At 45.8% G+C, this 27,178-nt stretch overlaps 1 protein-coding gene across 1 annotated transcript in view; it reads left to right on the forward strand.

Annotated features, from left to right (window-relative positions):
* The window catches only part of LOC137368848 (leucine-rich melanocyte differentiation-associated protein), a 41,818-nt gene that overhangs the window by 12,884 nt on the left and 1,756 nt on the right, over positions 1-27,178 (forward strand). The window contains exons 3-7 of the mRNA XM_068029055.1: positions 14,028-14,105; positions 18,790-18,940; positions 19,093-19,176; positions 19,691-19,768; positions 21,084-21,191. Coding sequence (XP_067885156.1) covers positions 14,028-14,105; positions 18,790-18,940; positions 19,093-19,176; positions 19,691-19,768; positions 21,084-21,191 — 499 coding nt within the window. The remainder of the gene's footprint in view (positions 1-14,027; positions 14,106-18,789; positions 18,941-19,092; positions 19,177-19,690; positions 19,769-21,083; positions 21,192-27,178) is intronic.

Below are 27,178 nucleotides of genomic sequence, written 5' to 3' on the forward strand. Positions count from 1 at the left end.
ATACGATGGGCCGAATGGCCTCCTTATGCATTGTAACGATTCTGTGATTCTGTGAACATACTCTTTGTCTTTGTCCCAGGACAGCTTAGTTATTTAATCTCTCCTGCCCTCTGCCCTATCACACACCTTCCCTTTTGTTCTCTTCCCCACCAACACCCCACCCCACCCCTTCACTTGCTTAAAACCTAATTCTTTTCTAACCTTTACCAGTTCTGATGAAAGGTCACAGACCTGAAACATTAACTCTGCTTCTCTCTCCACAGATTCTGCCTGACCTCCTGAGTATTTCCAGCACTTTCTGTTTTTATTTCAGATTTCCAGCATCTGCAGTATTTTGCTTTTATTGAATTTAATGTTCTGGACTGATATTGCATGCTCACCAGGGCTCACTTGAGTGATACTCCTGGCCGGACCATACCTGCTGAGATTTCTAGGGGGTATGGTGGGGAGGAGAGTGCCTTTCCTCGCAGCAAGCAGTACAAAGCTCTCCCCATTACTTTTTTGGGACATTGCTGTCATGGGCATTTTCCATTCTGGAGGAGGGTCCTCCAGTGAGGAAGAGAACCGGAGAAGGAGGGACAGGCGAGCAAGTGGCCAAGGACATCAGCAACCTCTTGGCCACCTGCAGGTGCAACCTGCTGATGGGGGAGGGGCAGAAGACCATAAGTGGACTGGCCGGCACGACCTGCGAGGAGATGAGACGACCCAGAAGGCAGGGCGTGCCGGCAGCGGTCGAGCTTCCTACAGATGTCCGAGTGCAAGTGTCTTAGAAGACTGCGCCCATCCCGAGAGACTGTGACATGTCTGTGTGAGATGATGGCAGCAGAGATCAGCTCCACCTGCGTGGGTGGCCATCCGATGCCAATGGCTCTCAAGGTTACAGTCACTCTTAACTTCTCTGCATCAGGCTCATTCCAGGCCGCCATAGGAGACATGTGTGGCATCTCCCAATCATCATCTGCCCATCACTGCATACAGGTTGTAACTGATGTCATATTCAGGAGGGCCAACCATTTAAAACTGATGTGGACAGTCAGGCAGAGAGAGCCAGAGACTTCAGCGCCATTGCTGGGTTCCCCATGGTCAAAGGAGTCATTGACTGCATGCAGGTGGTCATCAGAGTAGAGGCCTACTTTAGTTCGGGAAAATGAACCCGACCCGAACCTGACCGAACCATCGTGGACCCGAGCCTGATCCGGCCAGAGTCCCTCCGCTTTTGCCCCAAGCCCAACCCAACCTGAGCCCGCCCTGACTCGACCCGAGTCCGACCCGTTCATCCGTTTACTTACCGCCTGACTCGGAACCTCCACGAAGCAGCAGCGCATGCGTGATGACGTCATAGTGACGTCACTCGCTCACTGCGCAGACTCAGTTTCGTACCAGACTCCCAGCTCAGGTAAGTTTTTTATTTTTAATACTTACCAGCACAGCACTGACCCTATGTGTCCAGCCCGACCCGACACGGCTCGACTTGGACTCGGCCCGACCCAACCCGAGCCCGAAAGCCGGAGCCTGAAGATGGGCCAGACCCGAACCCGACACATGTTGCCGGGTCCCGTCGGGTTCAGGTCAGGTAGCAAGCCTCTACATCAGAGCTCCTGCAGGCCAGCCAGGGGCCTTCATTAACCGGAAGGGATTTCACTCGTTGAATGTCCAATTTGTCCTACATAACTTGGCACTGCAGAGGGGGGATGCCCTGGCTGCTGAGGACATGGTGCAGCATAAGGCATCCTCAGGCGAGGAGGGTGAAGGGTTTGACGAAGGGGAGGTGCAGCCACCTGGACAGCCTGGGAAAGCACTTGGAGGTTCTGAGCAGTTGGGTGCCAGGAAGGCTCGGGAGGCTGTAATATTCAGGCATTTCTCCTGACCCAAAGTTTATGAGCCATGTAGTCTGACAACGATGGACATGTCAATCTAACCGCAGGCATTCACGTCTGCTGGAATCCTAAAAGCACTCACCCATCAGCGCTTGGCACATTGGCGATGGCCCATCTTTTCATCTCACACACCATGGCCCACTAGTGTAAATCCATTGCAGCAGCTTTTTCGGGAGCAGAGTGTGAGCGAGTGAGCAGCTGGGAAGGTCAGTTTGAGAGTAAATTTAATTTCCTTTTGTTTTTCGGCGGAGGCCAGGGGGCTGCTGGGTAAGTAAAACACTATATATTTGGGCGGTTTAAAATAACTTTCCTTTCATTGCAGCAGCTTTTTCGGGAGCAGAGTGTGAGCGAGTGAGCAGCTGGGAAGGTCAGTTTGAAAGTAAATTGAATTTCCTTTTGTTTTTCGGCGGAGGCCAGGGGGCTGCTGGGTAAGTAAAACACTATATATTTGGGCGGTTTCTGAACCCGAGACACCACACTTGTCGTGTCTCCCACCCGCCCTCCTCCTCTAACCAAAAAAAAAGGACTCGGTGGGGTGTTTATAAGGTAAGGCTTTTTCGATTTCTCTGGTTTTATTGTGATTGGTAAAAACTTTTCGTTCCTTTTTCATTTAACTAAGTTAAGCTTAAGATTAAAAATGGCAGGAGATCTCAGACCCGTGTCATGCTCCTCTTGCTCAATGTGGGAGCTCAGGGACATGGCTGATGTCCCTGACTCCTTCACGTGCAGGAAGTGTGTCCAACTGCAGCTCTTGTTAGACCGCATGACGACTCTCGAGCTGCGGATGGACTCACTTTGGAGCATGTGCGATGCTGAGGAGGTCGTGGATAGCACGTTTAGTGAATTGGTCACACCGCAGATTAGGATTGCTGAGGGAGAAAGGGAATGGGTGACCAAAAGGCAGAGAAAGAGCAGGAAGGCAGCGCAGGAGTCCCCTGCGGTCATCTCCCTCCAAAACAAGTATACCGTTTTGGATACTGTTGAGGGAGATGGCTCACCAGGGGAAGGCAGCAGTAGCCAGGTCCATGGCACCGTGGCTGGCTCTGCTGTTCAGAAGGGCGGGAAAAAGAGTGGAAGGGCTATAGTCGTAGGGGATTCGATTGTAAGGGGAGTAGATAGGCGGTTCTGTGGTCGAAAACGTGGCTCCCGAATGGTATGTTGCCTCCCAGGTGCACGGGTCAGGGATGTCTCAGATCGGCTGCAGAACATTCTAAAGGGGGAGGGTGAACAGCCAGTTGTCATTGTGCACATAGGCACTAATGATATAGGTAAAAAACGGGATGAGGTCCTACAAGCAGAGTTTAGGGAGTTAGGAGCCAAGTTAAAAAGTAGGACCTCAGAGGTAGTAATCTCAGGATTACTACCAGTGCCACGTGATAGTCAGAGTAAAAATGAAAGAATAGTCAGGATGAATGCGTGGCTTGAGAGATGGTGCAGGAAGGAGGGGTTCAGATTTTTGGGACATTGGGACCGGTTCTGGGGGAGGTGGGACTATTACAAATTGGACGGTCTACACCTGGGCCGGACTGGAACCAATGTCCTTGGAGGTGCTTTTGCTAACGCTGTTGGGGAGGGTTTAAACTAATGTGGCAGGGGGATGGGAACCAATTGAGGTCAGTTGACAGTAAGGAGGTAGTAACAAAAGCCTGTAAGGAACTAGATAATGAAGTCAGTGTGACTAAGGGGAAGAGCAGGCAGGGAGCAGATGATGAATATAAAGGGACTGGTGGTCTGAGGTGCATTTGTTTTAATGCAAGAAGTGTAGTAGGTAAGGCAGATGAACTTAGGGCTTGGATTAGTACCTGGGAGTATGATGTTATTGCTATTACTGAGACTTGGTTGAGGGAAGGGCATGATTGGCAACTAAATATCCCAGGATATCGATGCTTCAGGCGGGATAGAGAGGGAGGTAAAAGGGGTGGAGGAGTTGCATTACTGGTCAAAGAGGATATCACAGCTGTGCTGAAGGAGGGCACTATGGAGGACTCGAGCAGTGAGGCAATATGGACAGAACTCAGAAATAGGAAGGGTGCGGTAACAATGTTGGGGCTGTACTACAGGCCTCCCAACAGCGAGCGTGAGATAGAGGTACAAATATGTAAACAGATTATGGAAAGATGTAGGAGCAACAGGGTGGTGGTGATAGGAGATTTTAATTTTCCCAACATTGACTGGGATTCGCTTAGTGTTAGAGGTCCAGATGGAGCAGAATTTGTAAGGAGCATCCAGGAGGGTTTTCTAGAGCAGTATGTAAATAGTCCAACTCGGGAAGGGGCCATACTGGACCTGGTGTTGGGGAATGAGCCCGGCCAGGTTGTTGAAGTTTCAGTAGGGGACTACTTTGGGAATAGTGATCACAATTCCGTAAGCTTTAAAATACTCATGGACAAAGACGAGAGTGGTCCTAAAGGAAGAGTGCTAAATTGGGGGAAGGCCAACTATACCAAAATTCGGCAGGAGCTGGGAAATGTAGATTGGGAGCAGCTGTTTGAAGGTAAATCCACATGTGATATGTGGGAGGCTTTTAAAGAGAGGTTGATTAGCGTGCAGGAGAGACATGTTCCTGTGAAAATGAGGGATAGAAATGGCAAGATTAGGGAACCATGGATGACAGGTGAAATTGTGAGACTAGCTAAGAGGAAAAAGGAAGCATACATAAGGTCTAGGCGGCTGATGAAAGACGAAGCTTTGAAAGAATATCGGGAATGTAGGACCAATCTGAAACGAGGAATTAAGAGGGCTAAAAGGGGTCATGAAATATCTTTAGCAAACAGGGTTAAGGAAAATCCCAAAGCCTTTTATTCATATATAAGGAGAAAGAGGGTAACTAGAGAAAGGATTGGCCCACTAAAGGACAAAGGAGGAATGTTATGCTTGGACTCAGAGAAAATGGGTGAGATTCTAAACGAGTACTTTGCATCGGTATTCACCGAGGAGAGGGACATGACGGATGTTGAGGTTAGGAACAGATGTTTGATTACTCTAGGTCAAGTCGGCATAAGGAGGGAGGAAGTGTTGGGTATTCTAAAAGGCATTAAGGTGGACAAGTCCCCAGGTCCGGATGGGATCTATCCCAGGTTACTGAGGGAAGCGAGAGAGGAAATAGCTGGGGCCTTAACAGATATCTTTGCAGCATCCTTAAACACGGGTGAGGTCCCGGAGGACTGGAGAATTGCTAATGTTGTCCCCTTGTTTAAGAAGGGTAGCAGGGATAATCCAGGTAATTATAGACCGGTGAGCCTGACGTCAGTGGTAGGGAAGCTGCTGGAGAAGATACTGAGGGATAGGATCTATTCCCATTTGGAAGAAAATGGGCTCATCAGTGATAGGCAACATGGTTTTGTGCAGGGAAGGTCATGTCTTACCAACTTAATAGAATTCTTTGAGGAAGTGACAAAGTTGATTGATGAGGGAAGGGCTGTCGATGTCATATACATGGACTTTAGTAAGGCGTTTGATAAGGTTCCCCATGGCAGGCTGATGGAGAAAGTGAAGGCGCTTGGGGTCCAAGGTGTACTAGCTAGATGGATAAAGAACTGGCTGGGCAACAGGAGACAGAGAGTAGCAGTAGAAGGGAGTTTCTCAAAATGGAGACGTGTGACCAGTGGTGTTCCACAGGGATCCGTGCTGGGACCACTGTTGTTTGTGATATACATTAATGATTTGGAGGAAAGTATAGGTGGACTGATTAGCAAGTTTGCAGACGACACTAAGATTGGTGGAGTAGCAGATAGTGAAGGGGACTGTCAGAGAATACAGCAGAATATAGATAGATTGGAGAGTTGGGCAGAGAAATGGCAGATGGAGTTCAATCAGGGCAAATGCGAGGTGATGCATTTTGGAAGATCCAATTCAAGAGTGAACTATACAGTAAATGGAAAAGTCCTGGGGAAAATTGATGTCCAGAGAGATTTGGGTGTTCAGGTCCACTGTTCCCTGAAGGTGGCAACGCAGGTAAATAGAGTGGTCAAGAAGGCATACGGCATGCTTTCCTTCATCGGACGGGGCATTGAGTACAAGAGTTGGCAGGTCATGTTACAGTTGTATAGGACTTTGGTTCGGCCACATTTGGAATACTGCGTACAGTTCTGGTCGCCACATTATCAAAAGGATGTGGATGCTTTGGAGAGGGTGCAGAGGAGGTTCACCAGGATGTTGCCTGGTATGGAGGGCGCTAGCTATGAAGAGAGGTTGAGTAGATTAGGATTATTTTCATTAGAAAGACGGAGGTTGAGGGGGGACCTGATTGAGGTGTACAAAATCATGAGAGGTATAGACAGGGTGGATAGCAAGAGGCTTTTTCCCAGAGTGGGGGTTTCAATTACTAGAGGACACGAGTTCAAAGTGAAAGGGGAAAAGTTTAGGGGGGATATGCGTGGAAAGTTCTTTACGCAGAGGGTGGCGGGCACCTGGAACGCATTGCCAGCGGAGGTGGTAGATGCGGGTACGATGGAGTCTTTTAAGATGTATCTAGACAGATACATGAATGGGCAGGAAGAAAAGAGATACAGAACCTTAGAAAATAGGCGACATGTTTAGAGAGAGGATCTGGATCGGCGCAGGCTTGGAGGGCCGAAGGGCCTGTTCCTGTGCTGTAATTATCTTTGTTCTTTGTTCTTTGTTCTTAAGTCTCCATATCACACAAATACATATTGCTGTGTACATCACTTAATTGAGGCATTAGTAAGCAAAAAGAGTAATTTAATAAAGCTTATGTGAGGTTATACATATATTAACATTAATTTAAATCACGCCAGTGGAACCCAAGTGCCGTTACAGTGATTTCTTAAATCTTTTCCGAGTGCTCCTACGTGTTAATCTCCCTTCGTTGTCAGCTACAGCAGAGGCAGGTGGCTGATCAGGCTGACCCGTGGCTGAACAGGATGACCTTGGTGGCCGTCCTCTGGCTGCCCAAGGCCGTGAGGGTCTCGGCATATTGAGGTGAACCTGAAGAGTCTCAGGAGCACCCTCTGTTATCGGGGCAATTTGAGGCACCGGTGTCACTATCAGAAGGGCCAAGGAGCTGCTGTCTGCATCAAGAGCGCCCTGAGAGGACTCCCCAGATGCAGAGTGCTGCTGCTCCTCTGCCGTCATGAGGCACATTTGGGCCTCCTTGCTGACTTGAGAGGGCTGAACACCTGGAGGAGACGCCAGGTGCCTTGTCCCTCTCTGCATTGACACTGATGCATGGAACTCATTGGCAATGCGATGGTGTGCAAGTCTCTGCGCATCTCCGGTAGCCACTGGTTGGTCTGCTGGAGCTGATTCTGCATAAGGGTCACCAATCTCTAATGGAAGAAGCCAGTCGCGCAGAGGAGAGGGACATGGCAGCACTCATGGCCTGGATGGACTCCTCTACAGTCCGAGCCAGAGCACAGGTACTCTCTTGATGGTCTGGTGGGTCGCCCGTAAGGTCAGAAGCAGGTTCATCGTTCCGATCAGCCTGGTTCACAGTGTCCTTATTTTGGATTCCTTTTCCTCTTTCTTTCCTTTGAGTGCCTTGCATCATTCCCAGAGCCACTGAAGGTGCAGGCTGACCTTTAAACTGCTTGTCAGCACCTTCTTCTGGCTCTTGCCCTGCTCCCACCGACCCTGGCCTTACTGCCCACACCTTTTTTATTCAAATGTCCACCGGTGGGATGCTAATTGGACAGTTAGTGCTTGATCGCAGCAGCAGCTGAGGTCAGAGCGGGAGTGCCTTTGACACCCGCTTCCTGGAATTAAAGGTCTGCAAAGGAAACCTGACCGAGCCCGAATGCTGGGCCTGGAAGTGCAACCCGACCCGACCCCGAACCCAACACATGTTATCGGGTGCCGTCGGGGTCGGGTCAGATAGCAAACCTTTACATCTTCTTCTTCTCTTCTTTGGCCTCCTTGTCTCAGGAGACAATGGGTAAGCCCATGGAGGTGGTCAGTGGTTTGTGGAGCAGTGCCTGGAGTGGCCATAAAGGCCAATACTAGAGTGACAGACTCTTCCACAGGTGTTGCAGAAAAAATTATTTGTCAGGGCTGTTACACAGTTGGCTCTCCCCTTGCACTTCTGTCTTTTTTCCTGCCAACTGCTAAGTCTCTTCGACTCGCCACACTTTAGCCCCGCCTTTATGGCTGCCCGCCAGCTCTGGCGACCGCTGGCAACTGACTCCCACGACTTGTGATCAATGTCACAGGACTTCATGTCGCGTTTGCAGACGTCTTTAAAGTGGAGACATGGACGGCCGGTGGGTCTGATACCAGTGGCGAGCTCGCTGTACAATGTGTCTTTGGGAATCCTGCCATCTTTCATGCGGCTCACATGGTCATGGCATCTCAAGCGCCGCTGACTCAGTAGTGTGTATAAGCTGGGGATGTTGGCCGCCTCGAGGACTACTGTGTTGGAGATGCAGTCCTGCCACCTGATGCCAAGGATTCTCCGGAGGCACCGAAGATGGAATGAATTGAGACGTCGCTCCTGGCTGACATACGTTGTCCAGGCCTCACTGCCATAGAGCAAGGTACTGAGGACACAGGCTTGATACACGCGGACTTTTGTGTTCCGTGTCAGTGCGCCATTTTCCCACACTCTCTTGGCCAGTCTGGACATAGCAGCAGACGCCTTTCCCATGCGCTTGTTGATTTCTGCATTGAGAGACAGGTTACTGGTGATAGTTGAGCCTAGGTAGGTAAACTCTTGAACCACTTGCAGAGCGTGGTCGCCGATATTGATGGATGGAGCATTTCTGACGTCCTGTCCCATGATGTTCGTTTTCTTGAGGCTGATGGTTAGGCCAAATTCATTGCAGGCAGCCACAAACCTGTTGATGAGATTCTGCAGACACTCTTCAGTGTGAGATGTTAATGCAGCATCGCCAGCAAAGAGGAGTTCCCTGATGAGGACTTTCCGTACTTTGGTCTTCGCTCTTAGGCGGGCAAGTTTGAACAACCTGCCACCTGATCTTGTGTGGATGAAAATTCCTTCTTCTGAAGACTTGAATGCGTGTGAGAGCAGCAGGGAGAAGAAAATCCCAAACAGTGTAGGTGCGAGAACACAGCCCTGTTTCATGCCACTCAGGATAGGAAAGGGGTCTGATGAGGCGCTGCTATGCTGAATTGTGCCTTTCATATTGTCATGGAATGAGGTGATGATACTTAGTAGCTTTGGTGGACATCCGATCTTTTCTAGTCGTCTGAAGAGACCACATCTGCTGATGAGGTCAAAGGCTTTGGTGAGATCAATGAAAGCAACGTAGAGGGGCATCTGTTGTTCGCGGCATTTCTCCTGTAGCTGACGAAGTACATCAGTACATGGGTAAAGGCCTGCTACCCGACCCGACCCCGACGGACCTGAAGACATGTGCAGGGTTCGGGTCAGGAATTTCCCATATAAGGCTATCCAACAGGGCATTGCAGTGCTTTACCTGGAATGTGACGCAGAGCTTGTTTCCCAAATTCTGACCGAGGCGAAAAAACTAAAACAAACCACTAGGTGTCACCATTCTCTAGATTTTGAAGGGAATCCTTCCCGATCACTGAGCAGGGTGAGTGATTTTAACCCTTTACATTGGTATAAAACGATCTGTTTGATAGGATGAGATGAAGTAGGGTGGAAGAGGCTTGTGTGGAGCCTAAAAGGCAGCATAGACCAGGCTGAATGGCTTGCTTCTGTGCTGTAAAAGTCCATTTAATTATTACGTCCTTGGAAGATCCTCAGTGGTGCTACTAATGGCATGTTAGAGGGGTAACAAAGCATGTAACACATAATATATTCTTAACTTGTGGCAGTCATTTAAGATTACAAGGGCATTTGCTGCAAGTAAGGACATTCTACAGTCAATCAGAAATTAATAATTTACTTTCTTTACCTTTTGCATGTAATACACATCATAGAGGCATTGTGTTCTGGCTCTCCCAATCCAATCCCTCAACATGTTGAAACCAGACAAGAGATACTGCTATATTTTGCAACCCATGGGGGTAGTTTTAACCTAATTCAAGCAGAAGGAAACCCACGGGATTGGGTGGAATGCCAGTTTTACACCCTGTCCAATAATAGTCTCTGTTGGCTTCAAAGGGAAGTAATATTGGATGACGTGTTAAACCAGCGTTGCACCCAGTCTGTCAGTTTCTGGATGGGTGCAGTGGGTTAAAATTGTTCCCCAAGTTACTATATAGCCCCAGTTAGACCATTCATTGGATAAAATACATCTGGGCTTCAGACTCTACTGTAGACATCCCACAAGTGTCCACCCCTTCATTGTATTCTACAGTTCAGTTAGGCAGTACCACATCATTTCACGGGTGACACTCTCTGATTGGGGTCAGGTTCCACATGTATGCTGATGTTCCCCCAGCTCTACCTATTCATCTACTGTCTTGATCTTTCCAGTGCCTCTGTGTTATCAGACTGCTTATCCAATGTGCAGTCCAGCATGAGCCACAATTCCTCCAGTTACAAATTGGGCAGACCAAAGCTATCACATTTGCCCTCTGCCACAAATTCTATATACCCTTCGCTGATTTCATGCCCCCTCCATGGTCACTGTCTCTAATTAAACACAGTTCACAACCTCTTATTTGGCCCCAGGCTGAGTTTCCAACCCATATCCTCTCCATCACAAAGACCACTTACTTCTGCCACTGTAACATCAATTTTCCCTGCTCCTGCCTCAGACCATCTGCTGCTGAAACCCTTAGCCATGCCTTGGTCACCTCCAGACTTGATTATTCCAATGCTGTCTTGTCTGGCTTCTCATCTGCCGTGCTCCATAAACCAGCTCTCTGGCATCCCCCATTCCTTTTGCCCACCATTGGCTGCTGGACTATTAACTGTCGAGGCCCCAATTCTCTTCTCAAATCCCTCTGTCCTTCCACCTTCCTCCCCTACTTTAAGAGTTAACATATAGGTACAGCAAGCATTAGGAATGCAAATGGTATGTTAGCCAGGTTGGGGGTGGGGGGGGGGGGGGGGTGGGGGGTGGATTGGAATATAACAGTAAGGAAGTCTTGCTACTATTATATAGGACTTTGGAGAGACCACACCCAGAGTACTGTTTACATTTTTGGCCTCCTTATCTAGGAAGGATATACTTGCTTAAGAGGCCGTGCAACAAAACTTCAGTAGATTGATTCCTCGGATGAGACGGTTGTCCTAAGAGGAGAGATTGAGTAGAATGGGTCTTTATAAGAATGAGGGTGATCTCATTGAAATGTATAGAATTCTTAGAGGGCTTGACAAGGTAAAGGAAAAGAACGAAAGGTGACATGAGGAAATTCTTTTTTGCACAGCTAGTGGTGGAGGCAGATTCAATTGTGGCTTTCAAAATGGAATTGGATAAGCACCTGCAGAGGGAACAAAATTGCAGGGCTGGGGAATGAGATAAGCTAAATTTCTCTTGCAGCAAGCTGGCAAGGACTTAATGGCCTCCTTCTGTGCTGTAAGCATTCTATGATTCAATGGGTAGATGCTGAGAGGCTGTTTCCCCTAGCTGGAGTGTCTAGAACTAGGAATCACAGTCTCAGATAAGGAATCGGCCATTTAGGACTGAATTGAGAGAAATTTCTTCACTCAGGGGTTTTGAATCTTCGGAATTGTCTACTCTAGAGAGCTGTGGATGCTCAGTCATTGAGAATATTCAAGATTGAGATCGATTAGATTTTTGGACACTGAGGGAATGAAATGATATGGGGATAGTGCAAGAAAGTGGAATTGAAGTAGTAGATCAGCCGTGATCTTACTGAATAGTGGAACAGGCTTGAGAGGGCCAAATGGCCTACTTTTAATTGACCAATCTTCAAACCCATCTCTTTGATGAAGCTTTTAGTCACCCCTCCTAACATCTCCTACTTTGGCTTGGTGCTGAGTTTTGACAGTGCATTATTTTTCAAGGAAAAGGTGCCAGGGGAAAAGAAAACATTGAAGAAAGACTTTTATTTATGTAGTGTCTTTCATGATATCAGGACATCCCAAAGAATTTTACAGCCAATGACGTGCTTTTGAAAGGTAGCCACTGTTGTAATGTAGTGGAGGGTGCTCCTTGCAGCATGACCTGAAAGAGTTAATGCTGGAGACAGTGAGAGCAACCTTTCCCACTGTAGTGATGATAATGGAACAGTCACATGGAAAGAGGAGATTAGCAGCATGAAGGATGCTAGCTAGAGAGTCTTGTGGAGAGTGTAAATAGAGATGTGTAAATAATAAGTTATTTAGTTGACCAAAGCCTTTGACCTCATCAGCAGACGTGGTCTCTTCAGACTACTAGAAAAGATTGGATGCCCACCAAAGCTACTAAGTATCATCACCTCATTCCATGACAATATGAAAGGCACAATTCAACATGGTGGCTCCTCATCAGACCCCTTTCCTATCCTGAGTGGCGTGAAACAGGGCTGTGTTCTCGCACCCACACTTTTTGGGATTTTCTTCTCCCTGCTGCTTTCACATGCGTTCAAGTCCTCTGAAGAAGGAATTTTCCTCCACACAAGATCAGGGGGCAGGTTGTTCAACCTTGCCCGTCTAAGAGCGAAATCCAAAGTACGGAAAGTCCTCATCAGGGAACTCCTCTTTGCTGACGATGCTGCTTTAACATCTCACACTGAAGAGTGCCTGCAGAGTCTCATCGACAGGTTTGCGGCTGCCTGCAACGAATTTGGCCTAACCATCAGCCTCAAGAAAATGAACATCATGGGGCAGGACGTCAGAAATGCTCCATCCATCAATATTGGCGACCACGCTCTGGAAGTGGTTCAAGAGTTTACCTACCTAGGCTCAACTATCACCAGTAACCTGTCTCTAGATGCAGAAATCAACAAGCGCATGGGAAAGGCTTCCACTGCTATGTCCAGACTGGCCAAGAGAGTGTGGGAAAATGGCGCACTGACACGGAACACAAAAGTCCGAGTGTATCAGGCCTGTGTCCTCAGTACCTTGCTCTATGGCAGCGAGGCCTGGACAACGTATGTCAGCCAAGAGCGACGTCTCAATTCATTCCATCTTCGCTGCCTCCGGAGAATACTTGGCATCAGGTGGCAGGACCGTATCTCCAACACAGAAGTCCTCGAGGCGGCCAACATCCCCAGCTTGTACACACTACTGAGTCAGCGGCGCTTGAGATGGCTTGGCCATGTGAGCCGCATGGAAGATGGCAGGATCCCCAAAGACACATTGTACAGCGAGCTCGCCACTGGTATCAGACCCACCGGCCGTCCATGTCTCCGCTTCAAAGACGTCTGCAAACGCGACATGAAATCCTGTGACATTGATCACAAGTCATGGGAGTCAGTTGCCAGCGTTCGCCAGAGCTGGCGGGCAGCCATAAAGATGGGGCTAAAATGTGGCGAGTCGAAGAGACTTAGTAGCTGGCAGGAAAAAAGACAGAGGCACAAGGGGAGAGCCAACTGTGCAACAGCCCCGACAAACAAATTTCTCTGCAGCACCTGTGGAAGAGCCTGTCACTCTAGAAGTGGCCTTTATAGCCACTCCAGGCGCTGCTCCACACACCACTGACCACCTCCAGGCGCTTACCCATTGTCTCTCGAGATAAGGAGGCCAAAGAAGAAGATATCCAGACTCCGAGACTTTATCAACAACCCACTAGCTACACAACTACAATAACAACAGACAACACTCCTCACCTCCAAATGGACACATTCCTTTGCTGCACCTTCTGGGATAAGAAACTCCAGAGCATCATGCTTAAAAGAGCAATCCTTTAAATGTCCTCAGTGTACAGCTCCGCATTAACTACAAGCAGCAGTGTTTAAGGAGCTTATGTTGACTCACCAGGTATCTCAGCTACAAACACAGACTGCTCCTTTTCCAAAGGCCAAACTGTCGCAGTGAGTCTATTATCGTTATTAAAATGACCTGAATTGTTAATTATATCATTGAGGGGATACAATGGCATTCTGAAAATGAAGGTAGAGCAGTGCAGTGATTGCAATTGTCTAAATATTTAGGACCCACTACAAGGAAATTTAAAAAAATCAAAGACATCGGTGTAGGTGTCAATTTAATACCAGATTCAAAACTGCCAGATAACACAACAAAGATTATAGTTGTCTTTTTATGAACCTTTTGTTGAATATTTGTTTAACTGCCTGCTTATTGCAATATTTTTGAGGGTGGGTGCGATCCATTTAATGACTCATTATTTTGCATGTGAAAATTACCTTTAGAATTCTGAGCATGATGAACAATGAGGCTGCACCAAGCTATTTTAATGGAGGAAGCTTACAGGACTACATCGATTATAGGTAAGCAGTAAGACTTCAGTCAGGATTCCACAGGCAGATGGGACAACCAAAAGAATGAGACAAATACAACTACAAGAAGTGTGATGAAGCAGAATTTTCATATTTTGAAGCACCAATTTTAGGTTCCTAGATAAATCTGGTGGAGCTCTCAATATATTTCAAAAATCGTTGTTGCTTGATGATTTCTGCATAACATCCCAATATGGAAATTCTTGCCGCTTCTGGAAGTTGAAGGTGCTGATGAAGAAGAGGGATGGAAGGAATTGCTGAGAGATTCCATAGGAACATAGGAACAGATGGAAGCCATTCAGCCCCTTGAGCCTGTTCTGTCATTCAGTTAAATCATGGTTGATCTGTATGTTAACTCCATCTACCTACCTTCGTTCAGTCCCCTTAATCCCCTTGCCTAACAAAAATCTATCAATCTCAGTTAAATTTTCAGTTGAGCCCCCCCATCCTCAACAGCTTTTTGGGAGACAGAGTTCCAAATTTCCACTACCTTTTGTGTGAAGAAGTGCTTCCTGACATCATCCCTGAACTGTTTGGCTCTAATTTTAAGGTTATGCTCCCTTGTCCTGAACTCCCTCTACGAGAGGAAATAGTTTCTCTCTATCTATCCTATCAATTCCTTTAATCATCTTAAACACCTCAATAAGATAACCCCTTAATCTTCTACACTCAAAGGGAATACAAGCCTAGTCTATGCAAGCTGTGCTCATAATATAACCCTTTTAGCCCTGGTATCATTCTGATTCCCTCACAATTTCAGCTACAGCATTAAAACAGTGACTACACTTCAAAAGTACTTCATTGACTGTAAATTGCTTTGGGACATCTTGTGGTCCTGAAAGGCGCAATATAAATGCAAGTGTTTCTTTCTTTTCATAGTGCTGAAACTCCCCACAGTCTTCATTTCATGGCTGTGGCCCGTAAGTCTTCATCTCTGCCCTGCTCAGCAAAGTTTGGAGAGGATCTCACCCTCCAGCTCTCTCTCTCTCCTGTGCTGTGCCTGCCATCAGTACCTGCTCATACTGGGTATTTCACCACGTGAAGATCCCTTCTGCTTCACTCTCTATCCCATGTCGAGTGACAGTGCCTCTGCTGGCACATGGGAGGGGTGGAGAGCATGACGATACATCCTTAGGAGGATTATCCTCTGCTGAGGTGTCCCATGCAGCAGCCTCTAGTGCTGAGAAGGACCTAGAGAAAATAAAAAAGGGACAAGAATTAGGACAGCACTGAGAAGCTGGACGTTAGTTGGTGACAGTCTCAAAAATGCAGCTTGAGGTTGTGAAGGTTGCTGAATATTTGCTGAGGTGTATAAAGGGCTACAGGTAATATGCAGACACCCCACTGAGTTAATCTGCCAGCCTTGCCTTCCCTAATTCTCCTGGCTATGCTTGAACCACTCATCAGATCTTCTTGCATCTGCTATGGTGAGGGTTATAATGTTGGGTACTCCTCCCTGATCTTGGTTCTCTCCTTGGCCTTATGTGCTGTCTTATTCTGCAGATAGCAGGGTGACAGTGGCTGTCAAGAAGGTTAAGTGAAGATATATAAGGCTTGTGCATATAGTGCATGTGTTGGGAGGTGCAGCAGAAGGAAAATGGAATGAAGGTGGGGAAGGTAATAAATGAAAACCAAGTGTGCAACATGTGAAGTGAAATAGTGGGAGTAGTTAGATAAAGAACTTTATAAAGTGCCTTTTACAACCTCAGGACATCTCAAAGTGCCTTGCAGTCTATGAAATACTTTTGAAGTGTAGTCACTGTTGTAATGCAGGAAACACAGCAGCCAAATTTGCACAGAGCAAGGTCCCACAAACAACATTGTGATAAATGACCAGAAAACTAGTTTTTATGATGTTAGTTGAGGGATAAATATTGGCTGGGAAGAACTCTACTATTTTTCTAAATAATGCCATGGGATCTTTTCCATCCACCTGAGAGGGGAGACAGGGCTTCAGTTTAATGTCGCATTTGAAAGATGGCACCTCCTAAAGCATAGTGTTTACTAAATCCTTCACTGGAAGTATCAGTCTTTAGAGTGGGGCATTCTGAATCAGAGACAAGAATGCCACCCACTGAACCACAGCTAAAAAGCAGTTTTATATGTGCTAGGACTTGAGAAAGGAATTTTTTTTGTATGGTTTGATGAGAGCAGAGGAAGTGGTGAGTGTGTTTGGAATGAGAACAAGAGTTGTAGCAGTATGCCCTAGTGATTGTGTGATGAAGGATGTGATGGAACTGTCGAGTATAGTGGTGGTGGTGGAGGGGAAGGTGAATTGGGTGTCACCAGGTGTTTTGGAGAGATGAACAGCTATAGTCACCAATGTTTGGTGAAACCATTGAACCTCTTCCTATACTGAGGACAGGTCCTGAGAGCGATGCTGCTGGCATTGACCCTCTCAGCCACCTCCGACCTGGCCTGTACAAGAGTGGTTGTGGGGCTGCTCCTGTGGGCCACTGGGGAACAGTATCTCCCACCTTCCACCAGGAACTCCAGGGAGACATCAGACAACCTGAGAGGCCAAACCTCTGACTCACCTCTGGTGACAGAATTATTCCTAGGGTTGTTCAACCAAAACTCAAAGCAGAGAACACACCATCAGATTAAGAGATTGTTAAGGAAAGGATGTTCTTACTTACAAATTAATAGGTTTTTACACAAGATAATAGGGTTCAAAGGCAATTACTGACTTTTCTAAGAATTACTCATACAATGATAACTATTATTAACAATACTTACACATATACTCTAACTATTATGAATAATAATCACACATATACAATGATAAGTATTATTAATAATAATCACACATATACTCAGCATCACACTTACAGTACAAGCTACCACAAAATTTACACATCACAGGTTGTGAGCTCGAGGGGATTAGTTAACCAAGCCTTGTCTAATTCTGAAGTATCTGTTCTAGCACTCCTGTTTTTATACATCTCATTCGCTCTGGTGCATGTTTCAAAAGTATTACCTCATTCAATTATCTGGACTTCAGTTTTATCAAGAATAACTCCCCATAAAAACACTCCCTAATTTTCCAAACCTTTGGCTTTTCAAGGCTGGAGCTAATACTGTTTGTTGCCTTGCTAAATTTCTTATCAGCAAAGACCGTCCCTGCGTGTTCTGTGTTGGTGCGGTGACTTGATATCAGCTAAAGCTCTCTGAATGCAATTCCTTTTAACTTTAACTGCCCTTTGGAGAGAGGTGAGGAAGCACTACTTCCACACAAAAGGTTGTAGAAGTGTGGAACTCTCTCCCACAATAAGCTCTAGATGCTAGCTCAATTAATCATTTTAAATCTGTGAGGTGGATGGATTTTCGTTATCAAGGGATATGGAGCCAAGGTGGATGGCTGGAGTTAGGATACAGATTGGCCATGATCTCATTGAATGTCGCAACAAGCTCAAGGGACTGAATGACCTCCTTCTATTAGAAACGTACTTAACAGGCAAAAAGCTAAAAGTTAAGAATGAACTGTTTCCTTACAAGGTATATCCTCACTTTAAATAATCCTGGGGATGTCCGCTGGAAATTGTGTGTCTCAGGTGGGTGTGTGTGCTTGAATCCCAGGGTGATCGGGTGAGCAGGTTTACACATAAGGCATAAAGGAAATTCCACACTGTGTTTGGATCGAGGGCCTTCCCTCAAAACCCAAGATGTGAGCAATTGCGACATTATTTGTGCAACTTTATATAGGACTAAGTTTACATTTATATTAGGGGTTCTGACGAAAGTTCAATGACCTGAAACATTGGCTGCAATTTTACTGTGAAGACTGAAGCTACCCTGCTGCGACCAAAAGTGGGTCCCAAGCCGGTGCGGGTGGATGGCAGGGCCCCAGAGGCCACTTGCTGGGACCACCGTCCAATTAAGGATAGTGGCCTAGCTTTCAGAGCTGCCGGCCCAATGAAGGGTGGCCGCTGCTGAGGCTACAGGGAGAAGGAGAGGGCGCCTTCATGTTGAGACGCCTTCAAAGAGCGAGTAAGAATTCTTTTGCAATGTTCCGGGGCCCGGCAATTGGAGCACTCCAGGAGCAGCGCACCCTCCAGCAGTGACGTCAGAGCCATAAGCACACACTCCATACGCCTTGGAGTGCCCAGAAAGGAAGGCACCCCGCACCACCCCCCCCACCCCCACCCAGGAAGCCACAGGGAGACCGCCAGGTACATTGAGGCCTGTCCTGATGCCAGCAAAATGCTGGTGGGGGAAGCAAGTGGCCATTAATTGGCCAGTTAATTGAATTAATTGGCTGCTTGCCTCCGGTCATTGGGCAGGCGCGCTGTTGCCGTTTCCCCTTCTGAGAAAATCCTGTGGCGGCAGGAAGACATTGGGCTTCTTCCCTGACACCTTCCAATGCCATTTTATGAGCCGTCCTGCCTCCCAGCCTATTTCTAGAGGACTGATAAAATTCCAGCCATTAAATCTATTTCTCTGTCCACAGATGCTGCCTGATCTGTTCTTATTGCATTTATAGTGAACTCAAGTGGGACCCCTGTTTTGAAATTGAAGTTTTACATTCTGAAAAACATAGAATAATTTTGAAACAGCAATTGGTTCAAATGTTAATAATGAATTGTTCTCAGAAACTGCACATTGAAAAGAAGGAGCCCATGACTGTATGGTCAGTTATCATTTATACAGGCATTATGTCATCTGCTTTATACAGGCATTATGTCATTAGCCAAATACCTTCGCTGAAAGTGCTGGATGACAAAGAAGTAATGCTTGAAGAGCGCATGGAAGCAGAACGAATCTATCGACCCAAATATTCAAAGGGAACATCAAGAAATAAAGGAGCTAAACAGAACATTTCCAATGTATACCATGCATAGCTTCTGCCTTCTTTAAACTTTGCAGGAAATGGTTCGAAGATTTACAACTATGAAAGCAGGAATATGGGATTATCCACAAACTGATAAGAAGATTGGTTCTTATAAGCTAATGCTGTGCTACACTTATCTTTAAACAGGTTGCTATTTCAACTAGTTCAAAACCTCGCTTCAAGAGACCAATTACTTGGATGTATGACAAAGCTTTTACAGCACAGAAACAGGTCTTTCGGCTCAACTGATCTATGCTAGTGTTTATGCTCCACACAAGTCTTCTCCCACCGTACTTTGTCTCACCCTATCAACGTATCCTTCTATTCCTTCCTGCCTCTTGTGCTTATCTAGCTTCCTCTTAAATGTATCTGTGCTATTCACCTCAATCACTCCTTGTGGTAGTGAGGTCCACGTTCTCACCACTCTCTGGCACAGTACTTCAAGTGTGATCTAACCAAAATTCTCCACAAGTTTAACATAATTAGTGTGGCCTAATCAAGGTTCTATACAAGTTTAACATAACCATGGGTGTTCCATGATACCATTACAGTTAGGTAATTGGGATGTCATGATGGAAATCACATTGACATATGAACACAGGACTGCAGCACATCTCTAAACCAAGATCAAAAATCTAACAAGTTTGATATGAATATGCCATGAATGAATAGTTATAATGTGGCTCTGCACATTTTTATCAGATCTTTTAAATAGTCATCACTAGAACTATGTGTTATTTTGCAGATGACATTGAAAAGCAAGGGTATCATTACTCTGAAATGGTGCATCATTTACACAGGAGAGTTAAGCACAAGTTATAGGGTATTCGTTTTTTTTACTGTGAAGAGAAAAGGGCAGCTAATAGAGAGAAATGAGTCCTGCCTATGTTATTCACCACCAAGAAAAGTTGTACTACTGATTCCTTTACAAAAAGCTGCCTGGAATTAGTGCCTGACTGGGTTCTGGGTGTGATACACTGACTAAAGGAATTATCATGGTCTCCACCACTTAAAGAGCTCACATTTTAAACTAGGCACAAAGTGCAAACCATTTCTATTCTCGTCAAATGTAAAGTTGCCACTTGCATCATGTTGAGTGATCCACATATTTTGGGAAGAAACAGTAATTCACACCTCGTTGTGATCCAATTTCATTGTGTAGTTAATTGCTTCTAAGTGGTGTGGGGTTACAGCTTGCTATAACTCAGCATTAACTGCAGCAGAAAACCCATGGCTAATGACACCACTCTGTCAGTTAATGAGTTGGAGGTGGGGCCAGGACCTATGGCAAACAGTGCATTTTTAGTAGAAAACAGCAAAACAAACAAAGTCTATTTACCCAAAGTTTGTTTAAGAGTCTTTATGAACTACAGGAAACAGAACTTGTGACTGAAAATGCAGCAACTTCTTATAAGAGCAGGGTGATTTCTCCAGCAAAATGCAGTGAGTGGAGGATAGTTACATAGTACAAATTATAAGTGTAAAATCTAACCCAGTCACTTACAACAGTGCGGTATACAGGTGTGATTGGCAGGAACAATTACTTGAACATCTCCATTCTATCCGGGAATAGTGGCTTCACTTTATGCAGCCAGCAGAATTTCAGTCCAAACGGCGAAAGGAAACATGAGGGTACGGATGAGGAAGTCGAGGAGGCCACCGTTCCACTGGGTTCAGAATGTGTGAGGGAGAGATGCGCTTATCTGTGGCTTCCTACCATATTTACTACAGAACTCGTTATTTTTCACAACTTTTTTTTAGCATTTAACATTTTTAACATATGTATTTGACGTTTTAAGAAGATGTGGTTTCAATAAAGTCAGTTACAATGCATCCAGCATTCTTTAGTTTATTCAGTAGGGATCTTCTACAATTTTAATCAATAATAATCATGCTACCTCTTTAAAAGAAAAACTTGAATTTATATAGCACCTTTCATGACTTCATGACATCCCAAAGTGCTTCATAGCCAATGAAGTACTTTTGAAGTGTAGTCACTGATGCAATGTAGGAAACATGAAAGCCAATTTGCACACAACAAGCTCCCACAAACAGCAATGTGATAATGTCCAGATAATCTGTTTTTCAGTGGTTTTCTTTTGATATGTTCATTCTCATGATGTTGGTGTTACTCCCAGGCCAGCATTTATTGCACATCCCCATTTGCCTTCAAGAAGGTGGCATTAATACAACTGAGTGGCTTGCTGGGCCACTTCCTACATTACAACAGTGACTACACTTCAAAAGTACTTCATTGGCTGTAAAGCACTTTGGGACGTCCTGAGGTTGTGAAAGACGCTATATAAATGCAAGTCCTTTTTTCAGAGGGTAGTTAAGAGTCAATACTGCCTATGTTGGACTGGGTCACATATAGGCCAAACCAGACAAGGACAGAAGATTTCCTTCCCTGAAGGACATTAGGTTGTACAGAACCTCAGCACATATTTCAGCACTTCATGTTTAATTACTTTTAAGCGCAGTGGTCATGAGGTAAACAGGGAGTTTGTACACTTTAAGATAAAATGCTTCCAGGGATTCCATTCGACCCACCTGGTCTATGACGGTGTTTATCTTCACACAACCTTCTCCTACCCTACTTTATTTCACCCAAACAGCATATCCTTCTATTGTTTTCTCCATCATGTGTTTATGCAGTTTTTCCTTAAATGTATCCCAGCTACTCGCCCTAACTACTCCATGTGATAGCGGGTTCCACATTTTCACCACTCTCTGGGCAAAGAAGTCTCTCCTGAATTCCCTATTGGAGTTTTTAGTGACTATCTTATTTTGATGGCCCCCAGTTTTGGAATCCCCACAAGTGGAAACATCTCTATATCAATCCAATCAAACCCTTTCACAATTCTAAAGACCTCTGTCAGATCACTCCTTAACTTTCTTTCAGAAGAGATTTTAAACTGAGGCTGCATCTGCCCTCTTAGCTGGATCTAAAAGATCCATGGCACTATTTTGAAGAAGTGTCCTGCCCAATATTTATCCCTCAACCAACATTACTAAGAACATTAAAATAAAAGCAAAATACTGCGGATGCTGGAAATCTGAAATAAAAACAAGAAATGCTGGAACCACTCAGCAGGTCTGGCAGCATCTGTGGAAAGAGAAGCAGAGTTAACGTTTCGGGTCAGTGACCCTTCTTCGGAAGGTATTACATCTCCTGCGATTGCAGGGGAAGGTGCCATGGGAAGGGGACAAGGTGGTGGGGGTAATGGAGGAGTGGACCAGGGTGTCGCGGAGGGAACAATCCCTTCGGAATGCTGACAGGGGAAGGGAGAGGAAGATGCGTTTGGTAGTGGCATCACGCTGGAGGTGGCGGAAATGGCGGAGGATGATCCTTTGGATATGGAGGCTGATGGGGTGGAAAGTGAGGACAAGGGGAACCCTGTCATGGTTCTGGGAGGGAGGGGAAGGGTTGAGGGCAGAGGTACGGGAAATGGGCCGGACACGGTTGAGGGCCCTGTCAACAACAGTGGGGGGGAATCCTCGGTTGAGGAAAAAGGAGGTCATAGCAGAAGCACCGTCATGGAAGGTAGCATCATCAGAGCAGATGCGTTGAAGACGGAGAAACTGGGAGAATGGAATGGAGTCCTTACAGGAGGTAGGGTGTGAAAAAGTGTAGTCGAGGTAGCTGTGGGAGTCGGTGGGCTTATAATGGATATTAGTAGACAACCTATCCCCAGAGATGGAGACAGAGAAGTCGAGGAAGGGAAGGGAAGTGTCAGAGATGGACCATGTAAAGGTGAGAGAAGGGTGGAAATTGGAAGCAAAGTTGATAAAGTTTTCCAGTTCGGGGCGGGAGCAGGAAACGGCACCGATACAGTCATCAATGTACCGGAAAAAGAGTTGGGGGAGGGGGCCTGAGTAGGACTGGAACAAAGAATGCTCGACATATCCCACAAAAAGACAGGCATAACTAGGACCCATGCGGGTAACCATAGCGACACCTTTTACTTGAAGGTTACACACCATTAACATATTGTTTGCCTTTGCTGCATGACCTTTTGGTCAGCTATGTGGCCTTGTCCAATCTACACCTTCTCCTTTGTTATCTCTTGCCCCACCCCCACCTCACTTGCTTATAACCTGTGACATTTTTAATATTTGTCAGTTCCGAAGAAGGGTCACTGACCCGAAACTTTAACTCTGCTTCTCTTTCCACAGATGCTGCCAGACCTGCTGAGTGGTTCCAGCATTTCTTGTTTTTATTACTAAGAACATTACTAAGTTGATCGGCTCATTATCACAAAGGAGTCAAGGGTTATGGGGGGGCCAACAGGAAAGTGGAGTTGAGGTCACAATCAGATCAGCCATGATCTTATTGAATGGCGGAGCAGGCTCGAAAGGCCAAATGGCCTACTCCTGCTTCTATTTCCTATGATCATATTGCTGTCTGTGGGAGCTTGCTGTGCGTAAATTTGCTGCCTTGTTTCCTACATTAAAACAATGACGACACTTCACAAGTACTTCTTTGGCTCTAAAGTACTTTGGGACACCCTGAGGTCATGAAAGGTGCTATATAAATGCAAGGTTTTTTCTGTTTTAGAGTAAAGAGTCCCAGCCTATTCAATCTTTCCTGTTGTGTATTGTTCTTTTTTCTGACAATATGCCAAAACATTTGCTTATCTTTCAGTTTTGATAAAGGGTTACACATATAAACTATCTGCTCCTTTTAACAAATGCTGCCAGAAGTGTTGTTAATGACCAGAAATGCATTTTAGCACATAATAACACAAGCAATCTGTCCACCAAAGATGAATTAATGTTACTGCACACAGAGGAATCCAGGTCAAAAAGGTTTAGGAACACTGAGTGATTCTCTAAATACCCTGCACATTGCAATGATGCACCAATATTCTTGACTTTCAATCAGAAATAATTCTGCCAACAGCATAAACAAAATAGCAACAAAGACCATCAAACCTAACAGTAAAAGCTGAGCAACATACAGCCCTACAACATTCTTCAGGGATAAAAGTACATCAGTCTTTCAGATGAGATATTCAGATGAGACATTAAACTAAGGCCCTGTCAGCCCTCTCAGTAAAGTGATCGAAGGTGTCATTGACAGTGCTATCAAGCAGCACTTGCTGAGCAATGACCTGCTCAGTAATGCTGAGTTTGGGTTCCGCCAGGGCCACTCAGCTCCTGACCTCATTACAGCCTTGGTTCAAACATGGACAAAAGAGCTGAACTCAAGAGCAGAGGTGAGAGTGACTGCCCATGACATCAAGGCAGCATTTTACTGAGTATGGCATCAAGGAGCGCTAGCAAAACTGGAGTCAGTGGGAATCGGGGTAAAACTCTCTCCTGATTGGAATTGTACCTAGCGCAAAGGAAGATGGTTGTGGTTGTTGGAGGTCAATCATCTCAGCTCCAGGACATCACAAAGAACAAAGAACAGTACAGCACAGGAACAGGCCATTCAGCCCTCCAAGCCTGCGCCGATCTTGATGCCTGCCTAAACTAAAATCTTCTGCACTTCTGGGGATCGTATCCCTCTATTCCCATCCTATTCATGTATTTGTCAAGATGCCTCTTAAACGTCGCTATCGTACCTGCTTCCACCACCTCCCCCAGCAGCAAGTTCCAGGCACTCACCACCCTCTGTGTAAAGAACTTGCCTCGCACATCCCCTCTAAACTTTGCCCCTCGCACCTTAAACCTATGTCTCCTAGTAACTGACTCTTCCACCCTGGGAAAAAGCTTCTGACTATCCACTCTGTCCATGCCACTCATAACTTTGTAAACCTCTATCATGTCGCCCCTCCAACTCCGTCGTTCCAGTGAAAACAATCCGAGTTTATCCAACCTGTCCTCATAGCTAATGCCCTCCAGATCAGGCAACATCCTGGTAAACTCTTCTGTACCCTCTCCAAAGCCTCCACATCCTTCTGGTAGTGTGGCGACCAGAATTGCACACAATATTCCAAGTATGGTCTAACTAAAGTTCTGTACAGCTGCAGCATGACTTGCCAATTTTTATACTCTATGCCCCGACCGATGAAGGCAAGCATGCCGTATGCCTTCTTGACTACCTTATCCACCTACGTTGCCACTTTCAGGGATCTGTGGACCTGTACGCCCAGATCTCTCTGTCTGGCAATACTCCTAAGGGTTCTGCCATTTACTGTATACTTCCCACCTGTATTAGATCTTCCAAAATGCATCACTGCAGGAGTTTCTCAGGGTAGTGTCCTAGGCCCAACCATCTTCAGCTGCTTCATCAATCACCTTCCTTCATTCATAAGGTCAGAAGTGGGGATGTTCGCTGATGATTGCACAATGTTCAGCACCATTCGTGACCTCTCAGATACTGAAGCAGTCCATGTAGAAATGCAGCAAGACCTGGACAATATCCAGGCTTGGGCTGATAAGTGGCAAGTAACATTCGTGTTACACAAGTGCCAGGCAATGATCATCTCCAACAAGAGAGAATCTAACCATCTCCCCTTGACATTCAATGGCATTTTGATCACTGAATCCCCCACTATCAACATCCTGGGGTTACCATTGACCAGAAACTGAACTGGAGTAGCCATATAAACACCATGGCTACAAGAGCAGGTCAGAGACTAGGAATCTTGCGGCGAGTAACTCACCTCCTGACTCCCCAAAGCCTGTCCACCATCTACAAGGCACAAGTCCGGAGTGTGATGGAATACTGTCCACTTGCCTGGATGGGTGCAGCTCCAACAACACTCAAGAAGCTCGACACCATCCAGACAAAGCAATCTGCTTTATTGGCACCCTATCCACAAACATTCACTCCCTCCATCACTGATGCACAGTGGCAGCAGTGTGTACCATCTACAAGATACACTGAAACAATACACCAGGGCTACACAGGCAGCACCTTCCAAACGCGCGACCTCTACTACCAAGAAGGACAAGGGCAGCAGATGCGTGGGAACACCACCACCTGCAAGTTCCCCTCCAAGCCACACACCATCTTGACCTGGAACTATATCACTGTCCCTGGGTCAAAATCCTGGAACTCCCAAATAACACTGTGAGTGTACCTACCCGACATGGACTACAGTGGTTCAAGAAGGCAGCTCACCACTACCTTTTCAAGGGCAATTAGGGATGGGCAATAAATGCTGGCCTGGCCAGTGATGTCCATATCCCATGAAACAAATAAAAAAAGGTGGATGTAAAAGATCCCACAGCCACTATTTCGAAGAAGAGTAGTGGAGTTCTCCACTTTGTGGCCTGACCAATATTCATCCCTTAACCAACAACACTAAAATAGATCATCTCATCATTATCAAAATGTTTGCATTCAGAGGGACCTGGGTGTTCTTGTATTCGAATCACAGAAAGTTAACATGCAGGTACAGCAAGCAATTAGGAAGGCAAATGGTATATTGGCTTTTGTTACAAAGGGATTGGGGTATAAGAGTAAAGAAGTCTTACTACAATTATACAGGGCATACCTGGTAAGGCCACACCTGGAGTACTGTGTGCAGTTTTGGCCACCTTACCTAAGGAAGGATATACTTGCTTCAGAGGGAGTGCAACAATGGTTCACTAGACTGGTTCCTGAGATGAGAGATATGTTTTATGAGGAGAGATTGAGTAGACTGGGCTTATATTCCCTGGAGTTTAGATGAATGAGAGGTGATCCAATTGAAACATATAAAATTCTTAAGGGGCTTGACAAGGTAGATGCTGGGAAAATGTTTCCTTTGGCTGGGAATCTAGTACATAGGGTCACAGTCTCAGAATAAGGGGTTGGCCATTTAAGACTGAGATGAGGAAATATTTTTTCACTCAAAGGGTTGTGAATCTTTGGAATCTTGTTCTGATATAAAATTGCTGTTTGTGGGAGCTTGCTGTGCACAAATCGGTGCCTCGTTTCCTACATTACAACAGTGACTACACTTCAAAAGTGCTTCCTTGGCTGTAAAGCATTTTGGGACATCCTGAGGTTGTGAAAGGCGCTATAGAAATGCAAGTCTGTCAGTCAGTCCCTCTGTCTTTCTTTCCTTTCTTCTCGTGTTGTGGGTAGGTAAAGCTGCAAATGCACGCTGCTTGTGCTGGACACATGCTTTCTCAAATAAAGATAAAAGCTTTTAACCAAACAGTTTAAATGAAAATGAAGGCCCTATAAAAAGAAATTATTTTGCCTGCCTTTTTATGTGTAGCTCCTTTTAAGTGGAGAGAAGAACTACAACACAAGAGTCCTTCAATCTCCTGAAACTGGAAACAAGGAAGG

The sequence above is a fragment of the Heterodontus francisci genome, chromosome 4, assembly GCF_036365525.1.
Source record: "Heterodontus francisci isolate sHetFra1 chromosome 4, sHetFra1.hap1, whole genome shotgun sequence".
NCBI lineage: Eukaryota > Metazoa > Chordata > Chondrichthyes > Heterodontiformes > Heterodontidae > Heterodontus > Heterodontus francisci.